We start from the raw sequence: 12,990 nt of genomic DNA on the forward strand, positions 1-12,990 counted from the left end.
TAATTCCTCTTTAGTCGGCATAAAATTCCTCACAAACCAGTATATAATATTTTCTAAAAAAGATAAATACAACAACTGCACATGCATGCACATAGACTTGACATTACAAAAGTTGCCCCTGTAAGAAAAAAAAATATTGAAACAAAAACAAGAGATGTCTTGCGCAATGCAGTATCAAATTAAATCGAGAATGGATTTGTTGTAAGGCCATAGATCTTTGTACATGTGAACAAAAAAAAATAAAATAAAATAAAACAAAGTAGTAGTAGTGGAAAAGAAAAAAACAGACGCGTCGGTCGTTAGCTAGCGAATTGATACGTGCCAAGCATGTATGGATGCGTTTGAGCTTTTTTTTTTTTTAACCATTCAACATGAGACAACGAAGAATCGAAGGTTACTTTATGAGACTCGTTACGGTGTCTTCTGTTAATGTTGTATATGTTTCTCTATTATATATATACCATGTACTTTCTTCTGTCCTTTAATTTCTTCTCATCACATCTTCTTCAGCATCTTTTTCCTGCTCATCGACATTTTACGTATACCTATTTGATAATAATAATCTTCAAAATGAGCTTGTGGTGTAAAAGATTAAATATATATTCAAACGTGTGATGAACTTGTATGTGTAAGCACATTTAAACACTCAAATATTGAAGCAACATTTTGTATTACTTGTATAATATTATTACTGCAAAGAAAAATATTGTTTATCAAAAAAAATAAGGACATAAAAGCTAAACAAGAACTTACAACTATACATGCTATACATACTGGATCAGGCATAATTTTAAAATAAAAAAAAAATTAAAACTCGAAGATATTATTCAGGATTTCAGGGTCAAGATGAGGAATATACACTCTACCTTTTTTACCATCCTATCTTTATTTTTTTTTTTTTAAAACTTTTTATTTTTTATATATATATTTTTTTCTTTTGGTGTTGGTTTCTTTTGTTTATCTTTTTCATGTACTTTCTTTTGCTCATTTTTATCCTGATGTACTTTATTCGTATGCAAAGAAATACTATCGGTGGTAAATCGAGACTGAGGAATGTGACTACCGAGAGATCCAGTTTTATGTCCTGTGGGTTTTTATAAAAAAATAAGTGAATATTTATTGTTCTGATTTAATTTTTTTTTCCTTTTCAATTTTTAACGGTTTTTCATGATTGTAATGATGATAGCTTTTTTATTACAAATAAATATTAAAATGTTATATATTGGTTATAACCAGAGGCTTGATTTTCAAATTCGTCAAGTAAAAAATTTAAACGTTGATAATGTTCACAAAAATAGTACATTTTTTAAATATAAATTATTTATTTTTTTGTTACAGATCTCATTGAAAAAAGTAGTCTATTTACAAGTGAAGGAGTCACAACGTATTCACAATTATTATTTGATGTTGCAAGACAGCAGGTCATTGTTGGTGCAAGGTAATTAAACATGAATTTTAATAAATTAATAAATTAATCAAAGTAAAAATAATAACAACCAACATACTTTGTAGCTAGTTTTTATTTTATTTTTTTTTTTGATAAATTACTGTTATTTCTTTCAACTTTTTTCTGATTTAATCGTAGCAACACCGAGTTTCCTGCTAAATATTATTCTTCAAAAACATTTGCAATTATTTTTGGAAATTTACCAAGAATTTAATACAAACATAACACTTAGTTTGAAAGCTTTTTTTGTAAAACTTTATGATTAGTCACTCAACTCCAAATTACACTATGTTTTTTTGCTTTTTTAATTATTAAAATTAACTCTTGAATCAATTTTAAATCACATAAACTTTTCAATTAATTTCTCAAGAATATAATTAAAATTATTTACATAAATCATTAAAACAATTTGAGTTGCGTTTTTTTTTTTATATTTAAATTATAATTTTTTAATGCAAAATATTGCAACCCGGATATTCAGTTGTATAATCTCTTGAATCATCGTCTATTATCATTGACTATTTATTTATTTATAAAAACAAATATATTTTCCTGTAATCACAGTGTTTGCTATTTCCCTTTCTTTAGCATAGACATTTAAAAAAAAAAAAAAGAAAATATCCACTAAAAAAAAGAACATAAAACTTTATCCTATAACACAATTCTATGCTGGAATTCCCATATCGCAGAACTTTGTCTCCCTGGCACACTCAGTATCAGCAATTTTTTTTTTTTTGTTTCAACAATGGGGCGAACGTTGAACCCATCAAGTAAATTTATACAGTAATAGTTATATTGCAATAACGCCAGTAGTTAAAGCACGAACGTGTCGATTAAAGCTCAGTATGATAATATAATATTATATCTATGTTTATGTGTGTGTATAAATGGAAATGAAAATATATGAGGCCAAATGTATTTGAACGGAAATGATCGCATATAACTTTGAAACGATCGACAAGAAATATCCGGAAACTAGCTTTTGGTTTTTTTTTTTTATTTTCTCGACTTAAAAAGTGCAATAGACACTTCTTTTGAAGCTTGAAATATTTTAACGCTTCGATGATTTAATTTGGCGTGCATTTTAATTTATTTCTTGGCTGCATCAATATAATCAAATAACAAATTCCCTTCACCCCCAATTTGAAAAAAAATTTATTATTCTTTCTGAAACAGATTGTTGAAATTTAACGCTTCAAAGTACAAAAAAATAACAAAGAGAAGAAGAAAAAACAAAACGGTTAATCAGGTGAAGAAAATGGAGAAATTTTAATGATTTTTTTTTTGTATCTCACCTGATATATCAGCAAATTACTACATTTTAAATTTAAAAGATAAATATTTTTTTATTTCCAAACGTAAATTTATTGTAGTCAAAGTTGTATTGGTATTTTATTTTGTTCTTTGTGTCGATGTTATTCGGTTAGATAAAATTCTTTTGAAGGGTCAGTTGGGTGAAATATTCAATCGACTACTGTTGCAAACAATGGCCATCGAAAATAATAAAATACACACGAGTTATACTGTAGATAAATAAATATCCTCTGAAAGTAAATTATAAATCTGTCATTCAGAATGAAAAAAAAAAAAAAACATCCTAATTACAATAACTATCGTTTGAATTTTTGAATTTTTCAATAAAGAGTTTGTGAAAGTTAAAATGTAAAAAAAAAAAAAAACAATAGCATTAATTACATCGAGAAATAAAAATTGCACAAAGTTTAACTAAGCAGGAGTAAAAAAATAGTTAGGATGGATTTTTTTTTTTTTTTTTGATAATTATATTGTTTATTTTGATTTTATTGTTGGTAAAATTTTGTTGTATATAAACTGGGTGTTATTATAATTATATTTGTTGAGTAGATAATTTAAGGCAGCTCAAGTATAACTCAAACGATTATCTCACACATCAATTCAACTAAAAAATGCAAGGTTTTTTGTTAAACAGTTAGTTATTATAACATACCAGTAGAGAAATTTGTTGAAATATACAATTATACATAAACAAGTGTATACGTGAATATTGCAGTCGTAAAAATAAAAAAAAAAACAAAGTGGTAGAAACATCCTGTATTAAAATGTGGTTTACATACCATCGAAACAACTATACCAAGAGTTCAATTATTATACTCAGTGTGTTTCTCATGTGGTGGATGTATAAATCTGGTGACAGCTCACAGCAGAAGATATTTCAAGCTCTTATGCAATTTACTATAATAGAAAAGAAAAAATAAATAACTTGAAGTTGATATAAAAAATTTAAAATACGTATAAAGTAAAATAAAAAATGCACATGGTTGACATGGCGTAAAATTAAGTAATTTTATAATAATATTATAACATTAAATATTATCATGATGAAAAAATAATATAAAGCCAAATTTTATCGGTCAAAATTAATTATGAACTTTGAGTTAAATCAAGTATAATTTTGTGCACTAAAATTTTACAACTGTGTGGGTTTTTTTTTCGCCACTAAAATAAATATAAATTGATAAAAAATTATCCAATAAATAAACAGGAAAATATTGAAACCCGAGATTCATTCATGAGTAAAATAAAAAAAATAAAAAAAATTACACTTTTGCTCTTTTTCTATTTGTGCATCTAAGAGGAAACCAACCGCCTCCGCAAATAATGTCCTCACTTCTATACGATGCAAGCGATGATACCGAAAATAAATAAATAAATGTAAAATAATAAAAAAAAAAATTAGAAAGATGAATAGAACAATAAACTCACCCACGTAATCCTCATTAACTTTGTGCAATTGAGTTAAAGTTATTGTACGAGTGTGGGCACAAGTTTGAAGAAATTTTGATTGGATTTATGGAAGTTTATATATCCACGTATTTTCTTAGAATTTAATTAAGATGAAAAAAAATTTTTTTATTAGCTTTTTTTTTCTTTTACAATTACTACGAAATGATAAAAAAAAATAATAATATTATTTTTATTATATCATTTTAATGAACATTAATTAATTTGTCTTATCAAATTGAAGATAAATATTAATTACTTCCAGTGTATTGTTTTTTAAATTGAGCTTTATTATATCAATATAAATAATAATTAGTGTGTTATTATTAAATTTATATATTTGCAATTTAACAACAGTATTTTAAATTCAATGAAAAATTATTAAATGTATGTAAATTTTTTAACTCGGTATATAATTTTATTTCAACTTGAAATAATTCTCAAGGCGTTGCCCATATCTACCCACTGTCAATTTAAAATTTTCCAAATGATAATTTGCATCAGCTTCATTTAAATCTTATATATTCAAATGAAGAGTGTAATATTTTTTTAAATTAACAAACTGACGACATGAATGACATAAAATTCTAGAAAAATGCTCAATTTATTTCTATTTATTTTCAAAAAAATCTCAAAATTAATTTTTCTTATTTAAATATTTAATTTTTAGCCGCATCGAAATGTTTTCGAAAAAATTATAATAACATCGAAGCTTAAATTAATAACAAATCATAATATTTATTACGAGTTGAAACATTGACAATAGAAAAAAAAAATTATTAATATTCGTTAAACATTTAAAATCTTTTTTACCAAAAAAAAAAAAAAAAAAAAATTAAACATAAATCAAAAAACGGTGTTTTTTTTTTATTAATATAATCTGGTTATTAACCACAGTCAATATGTTAAACCACAATAATTTTATATTTAAAGCTTTACAATAATTTCCATAATAATATTCAACACCGCACAAACATAAAAAAAAAAAAAAACCAAATTTATCTATATATTTTTTAGAAAACCAAAAAATAAAAAATATAAAATTATTCATCTACATCAAAAAAATCATATATAATTATCAAATTTAAAAAAAGTCAAAAAAATATTAATAATAATATTTTTTTCAATCAATTTATTTGCACCTTAATAAAAATAAAAAATATTTTGATTTTTTTTATTTATTAAAATTGAAGAATGTCGATACTGGCGCCAAGTACCCCGGCGGCATGAAACTATCTAGTATGAATATATTCAAGCTGGTGTCTAGATCAAGATTTATGTGTTAATCGACGTCTCGATATAACCACCGAGGCAACACACACACACACACACATTTTGACAGATATGCATATGTGATTTTGCATATTATTAACTATATGCTTGCCTACGTATTATTTACTATTTTATACAACATTAAACCCCCTGGCAATATATATCTTTTTATTTTTTAACACACTAGATGTGAACATGTGAAAGGTGACACCTATAACAGAGGACACTTACCAGTTTAAACTAGATCAACAAATTAATAATGAACCATGTCAGATTATTGAATTATTATATTTAGAAAAATTATATTTTCAAAGGGGTTGGTAATAATTACAAATAAATTTATTGAGAAATAATAGATAAAAATATATATTTCAAATGTGTTGACGTATTTTTATTTATTAATAATAAACTTGGAATGTTTATTTTTATATTCTAAAAATATATGGCTTATCAAAATACTAAAATCCATGACATTTATGAGTGACAAAGTATATATTCAAAGCAGTGTATTTTCTGTTTATTAGTGACAATAATTGTTACTGAGACATGTCGATCTAAATATGTACTCGTGTTTATATATGCGTATGTAAAAAAATATTTATTGTGTACATTAGAATGCGTTATGGCATAATAATAATCTTTAATGTCTGATGACATTTATAATACGTGGGTTTTTTTGTCGTTGAAAAAAAACCTACGCATTTTTTTTTTAATTCTTGAATTTTGATCTTATTTTATTTTTTATTAATAATTTATTTTATATTAATTAATTTGAAGTATGAAAATTATCATTTTAACAGTTTTATATTTATCTAATTTTTTATAAATTTATTTTTAAAGTTGAATTATTATTTTTTTTTTATCATTATTTATTTGATCTATATAAATAGTCGATCTAAATATATTTTGTATTTTTTTTTTCAATTACTTTTAAGTAGTTTTATTTGCTGCTACTGTTTATTTATTTTATTTTTAAATTTTATTATTATGCAGTAGTTTTTAATTTTTTAAATATAAAATAAAATATGATACATGTGTCAATGACTATTGGCAAAAATATTTTATAATCTAATAAAATAAATATAACTGTAATTTCATCTGTGATATTTATTATGCAATGCAATATTAATTCAAGATTAATATAAATTTTCGTTTTTCAAGTTACATTATATTTGTAATATACTATCTATTTGATGTTTATATGGTTTTATTACCCAATCATTTGGTTTCTAATCTAAAATACCTATCAATTGCTAATTAATTAACTGTACGTTTGCCTTTTGACTAATTGCAGTAGTGCGTGTACACGTGTTGTATACATTAACCTGTTGAGCTTTCACAAGTTAAACTCTCTTCACACTGCACCCAATCTTTATCAATCAAATGTCTACATGTTGATATAAAATTTATATTAATTTACATTTTCTATTCTCTTGTAGATTACATTTTTTTTTTTTTAAATCATGGTGTCCCTTTATCTTGAATATTTTTTCTTTTTTAAATTTAACATTTTATGTCGAATTACTCAAAAATATTTTAGCTAAAAAGTCGACAACCAATTCTCGTGGGAAGTATCAAAAAACCAGTCAAATTTAACATACATAAATTGCCGCATACAGCCATCATTAGATGACATTAAAAACTAGAAATAAATAATAATAAATAATTCAAAAAAGAAAAAGATAAAAATCAATGAACAAAAGAACATTTGAAAATATGAGAATATAAGAAACCTCAGTTTTTATATATACATGTGGTTTATTAAATATTATTATTTATATTTTTTTATTCTTCATTTCTTTGTGATTTTTTTTATCTTTTGGTTGTTGTGTCTGGTGGTATTTTGCTAATCATTGCGTGCGTACAAGTTTCATTTTATAAAAGCACCAGTTTCACTGTATGCAACCTACGCGAGTTATTGTATATATGTATTTTGAAATCGAAAATAAAAAAAAATATAAATAAGCGAAAATTATATACATCGTTATTTTCATACACCGGCCAAGTGTACACGCAGGTTAAGACGCCAGTGATAATAGCGTGGGTAAACCACATCGGTATCGCTATTAAGACAGCTGAGAATTTTTTGGACAATACATTGATCAAGTTAGCCAAAAAAATCAATGTGAAAGTAACTTGAAAATGAGAGACAATTTTTTTGAATTATTTTAAAACTTATCAAAATATTTATAAGAAAAAATTTGATATTAATTAATGTGAAGGTTTCATAAACATGACTTTTTTTTTTTTTTTATAATAATATTTATTTATTTAGAATATTAGAAAAAGAAGAAAAATATATATTTTTATATAAAATTAAATTTTTTTTTTATTTAATATAAAAGCATGTTTATATTTGTTACACGAGCAACTAATGACGAGTACTTATGTACACCAAGGCATCATCATTCTCGTTTCTTATAACCATAGGGATATATTTGTGCACTGAGCAGGAAGCAATCTGTTTCAATATGGCCACTCACTCATATATAAGTAGTTCAGTAACGAGAAGCACACACAGTTTATCAAACCATAATATTCTTATTTTAATTTATTTTTTATTTTTTCATTTCATCTTTATTATCTCTCACCCTTCTTGATCATTTTAATTTTTATATATGTCGTTTTTGATGTTCGCTATTTAACGGTTCAATCCAAATATAAAATACTGTTGATATTTCAACAATAATAAAATATAATCATATATGATTTTGATAATATTGATTTTAATTTGTAAATTATATTGATCAATTATTTTTTTTACTTTTTCAATTTTCCTCTTTTGTTTAAAAATTAGAAATCGTTTTCTGATTTACATGGTTTTTGATAGACGTTGAAAGTAAATGTGTATACATGATGGAAAAAAAAAATACATAGGTTTATTAATTGGTATGTTCAGTGGTAAACTGTGAGCACATTTATATTTCGCTTTATAATAATTACCTGTGTCTTGACAGCGACAGAAGCATAGCGCCCACGTAGGCGCCATTAATACCGCCAACTTTTTCTTATTTTGTTGTTGAATTTACCGGATTTATTCATCAAGAATTGAATTAATAAAAAACTTGAATTGAAAATAAAATTTATAAAAAAACAATATATTAAAATTAAGTAATAGCTCGAAATTATATTTCAATATGTCAGTTGTTTAAAAAAAATTATATCAATAATTTATATAATAAATCCATAAATATATTTATTTATTTTTTTCCTTTCTTTAAAACATTACATAATTTTTAATTTTATTATTTATATATATTATTTTAATTATCAAGAGATAAATTTTTTTTTCAATAACAAAATTTAATATTCAGTAAAATTAATTTTAAATTTGTTATTCTAAAATAATTATAAATTAAAAAAAAAATATTTTTTTCGCTTTTTTTTTTTTCTCATTTATTTATTTACAATTTTATTTTTGTAATAGTCATTCAGTAATTTTAAATAACTGTTATTATTTATTAATTATCGTTGTAAATTTAAAAATTATTTTTTTTTTTTTTCTATCAACAACTTTGGTAACACATGATATATATTTTATGACTTGTGGATCAACAGGTATCTTTATCAACTTTTATCTTAATCCAGAGAAAAATAAAAAAAAAAATATCTATATTACGTATTTGAAAAAGAAATGAAAAATATATATCAATATATATATTTTTATTCGTATCAAAGGATCGAAGCCTCAATAACTTTGATACCTGCATCGAAGCGGCTTGTAACCAAGATAATTTCTTATCCATAGTCGCGCCCGGGGACTGGATTTTCCTTCACTCAAGATACAAATGAAAAAAATATATACATACACACTGCAAGTGATCACACCAACGCAAGTTTATTTATAAATCGATCGATAATTTATTTATCAGTATATACGCACTAATGTCTGGTATAAAATGCGCGGGCATACACTGCTAAATCAGTTTTTTTTTTTTTCAAATGAAAATATATATTTATATTTCTACTACCATATTAAACTTCAACCAGACTGATTTAAAGATTTAAAAAAAAATCATATATTGATCATAGGTCGCCTACAACATACAAGTATATAAAATTCATAAATCAATATTTAAAAAATGCCACGATAAAAATTAAACAACTTGATATTATTTATAAAAATTATATCAAATAATTTTTTTTCAATAAAAATATAAAAAAATAATAAGATATAAGCAATTTGTCTTTATTTAAAATTATATATTTTTTTGCTATTGAATTATTCAAGATATACCCTGAGGTGGGAAGTTTTGGAATGTTGTCCCCAGAGTAACTTTTTGTTTTATTTTTTTTTATATGTGCTTACAAAGATATTTAAATAAACGACACAAACTCGATACAACCCACTCAAAAAGACCTGTCATACAGTCCATTCTCGAGGTCAAATCAATCAGTAATTTAAAAAAAAAAAATCCACAATAAACACATACAGCACTAGTTAAATTTTAATGATAGAAAATTATTATTAATTAATAAATTTTGATTGTTATTTGTTACAGAGATAATTTATACAGATTGACATTGACAACATTGACACCATTGGAGCATGCAGTATGGCCAGCACCAGCAGATAAAATAACAACATGTCAGGACAAAGGTCAAACACCTCAAAATTGTCGCAATTACATAAAGGTTCTTCTTACAAATGGAAAAAGTTTATTTACTTGTGGAACAAATGCTTTCAGTCCACTGTGCACCTGGCGTGAGGTAAAGTATATTCAAAATATATTCAAGCTCATCATGTGTCTTCATGGCTAAATTAATTAATTTTAAATTATATAAAAATGTTTAATAAAAATAAAAAAAAAACAAATTGACATGTCATGCATATTAATAATAATACAGTATGTTAAATTTTAAAAAGAAATTAATTTTTATTATTACACGCGTTGATTTGATTATACCATTGCTAATTTATATATTTTAATTGTTGAATTTTTTATTCGCTTGAGAAATAAGATACAGCAAATTTAAATTTAAATTAATATTTTAGTCATCATCAGTTGACTTATTTGATTATAACACATCAAGTTAACGTGTGAATAAAATAAAAAGGAAATATTAAACTGAGATAATTTGATGTTGTTGTTGTGTGAAAGAATAAGATGTTTAAATTGATGTTTTTTTTTTTTGTTTGCAGATTGAAAATATTAATAATGTAACGAGTCGTGTGTCCGGAGTAGCAATGGCACCCCATTCACCAGCTTCCAATGTCACTGCTCTTCTTGCTAGATCAAATGGTGGACTTTTTTCTGGTACACCACTTGATTTTTCTAGTACTGATGCTGCTATTTATCGTACACTTGCTTCACCAAATTTGCGAACTCAACAGTATGATTCTCGGTAAGAAATCATTTTTATTATTTTATATATAACTGAAGAAAAAAAATATATTTGTAGTCAGCTTTACATAAATCACAAAATTATATTAATAAATTTTTTTTTTTTTTTTATTTTAATTCTTACAATAAATAAATATTTCATCAAGTATCTTTTTTTTTTTTTTTATTATTTTTAAATCATGATTTATTATTCCAGCTAGATAAATGACATAAAAAAAAATTTAATACTATTTTAATAAATTTTATTATCAATTATTTGTGAATTGTTATTTATTTTTTTGTTTTATTTTTCTGTTAGTATTGTTTTTTCTCTTGTAAATGATAGTCATTTAAATGTATTTGTTAATAATAAAATTTGAATAATTCTCCTTCAAGGATAAAGAGAAGATAAATTTTTTATTTTAAAACTGCATTGTGATTTTTATGACAATTTGTTTGACATGCGTTGTAAATAAAATATAAAAGTTTAAAAAAATAAAAACATTTTTTTTTGTTCAATAAAATATAATGTTAAATAATTTTATATTTTTAGATGGCTAAATGACCCACAATTTGTTGGAAGTTTTGAGACTAAAGATCACGTTTATTTTTTATTTCGTGAAATTGCTGTGGAGTATATCAATTGTGGCAAGGTAAATAAAAAACAATATAAACATAATAATGTCTCTTAATTATTCAGCTATTAAATACCATGAAATATATCTCTTAATCATAAAAAAAAAAATAATAATAATTTCTTAATACATTAACATTTTGAATTGTCTCTTAAAAAAATTCACGTCGTCAAAGTTGATTCAATACTTGTCTATATAAATTATAAAAAAACAATTTAAAAAATGAAAAAAATAGATAAAAACTTTAAATGTCTTTAAAAATATACATTAAAATAAAACATCAATTTTATCTATATATAAAACTGCACTAAAATCATAAAACGAATATAAAAAAAAAAATATATAAACTCTTAATATTTTTTCTATTCCCTTTTTTTTATTGAATGACAATTTTGTCTTTGTTTTTATAAATTATTATTAAAAATAATAAATTTATTTATTACAGAAAATATATTCAAGAATTGCAAGAGTTTGTAAAAAAGATCCAGGTGGTAAACCAATGCTGAAAGATGTATGGATGTCTTTTAGCAAAGCTCGATTAAATTGTTCACAACCTGGTGAATTTCCATTTTATTATGATGAGATACAGGGTGCTGCTTACAGTCCAGATGAAGGAATTGTTTATGCAACCTTCACAACTCCAAGGTAAATTTGTCAATAAAATTATAAATTCAAAAAATAACATTCTATTAAAAAAACCACATTGATAAATTATCACAAAGCAATATCTAATTGGATATAAAATTGATTATTTTTCTGTCCTTGCAATGTACATTTTAAAAAAAGTCAAATAATGGGTAAAATTAAATAAAAAAAAAAAAACAAAATAATATCTCATTATATCGGTTATTCAAAAAAACATTAATTCAACTGATAGAACAAATTTATAAATACATGGCAATGACACTGCAATTATATATATTTAAAAAAAAAAGATAAAAAAAAAAGAATTTAATTAATTTATACACAAGTGCTGGTTATTTTATTATTTATTTTTTATTTAAATAGCAACGCAATTGCTGGTTCAGCAATTTGTGCATTCAATATGACATCAATTGAATCATCATTCAATGGTCCATTCAAACATCAAGAACATTCTGGTGCAGCATGGGAAAAAAAACGTGTACCAAATCAATATAGACAACATTGTGATGTACCAGTTGAACAACATCAAGTAATGGATAATAAAAAATATCAACTTATGGATGAAGCTGTACAAGGTACAAAAATTGGACCATTATATTCAACAACAATGGAAAGATTTACACATATTGCTATTGATAAAACATCAACTAAATTTCATCAAACTATAACTATTTTATATGTTGCAACTGCTGAGGGATTAATTAAAAAATTATCTCTATTATCAAAAACACAAGTTACATGTGTTGTTGAAGTATGGGGACCATTACCATCACCTGCTATGATTTTACAATTTTTAAAAGATTCACAAAGTTTATATGTTGGCATGGAAAATGGTCTACTCAGGTAATGATTTACTCATCAATAAATATTTGTCATTTAATTATTTATTGTATAAATAATAATAATG

At 23.9% G+C, this 12,990-nt stretch overlaps 1 protein-coding gene across 3 annotated transcripts in view; it reads left to right on the top strand.

Moving 5' to 3' along the window:
- LOC122849979 (semaphorin-5A) overlaps window positions 1-12,990 on the top strand; it is a 48,120-nt gene that overhangs the window by 32,949 nt on the left and 2,181 nt on the right. For 2 of the 3 annotated variants that reach the window (XM_044148928.1, XM_044148929.1), the window contains exons 3-8: window positions 1,339-1,438; window positions 9,982-10,189; window positions 10,623-10,825; window positions 11,357-11,456; window positions 11,884-12,083; window positions 12,447-12,926. In XM_044148928.1, coding sequence (XP_044004863.1) covers window positions 1,339-1,438; window positions 9,982-10,189; window positions 10,623-10,825; window positions 11,357-11,456; window positions 11,884-12,083; window positions 12,447-12,926 — 1,291 coding nt within the window. Of the gene's footprint in view, window positions 1-1,338; window positions 1,439-9,432; window positions 9,530-9,981; window positions 10,190-10,622; window positions 10,826-11,356; window positions 11,457-11,883; window positions 12,084-12,446; window positions 12,927-12,990 lie in introns of those variants that run through there. The other variant, XM_044148930.1, reaches the window with a different exon arrangement.

Source organism: Aphidius gifuensis, linkage group LG2 (genome assembly GCF_014905175.1).
Source record: "Aphidius gifuensis isolate YNYX2018 linkage group LG2, ASM1490517v1, whole genome shotgun sequence".
In the NCBI taxonomy this organism is placed as follows: domain Eukaryota; kingdom Metazoa; phylum Arthropoda; class Insecta; order Hymenoptera; family Braconidae; genus Aphidius; species Aphidius gifuensis.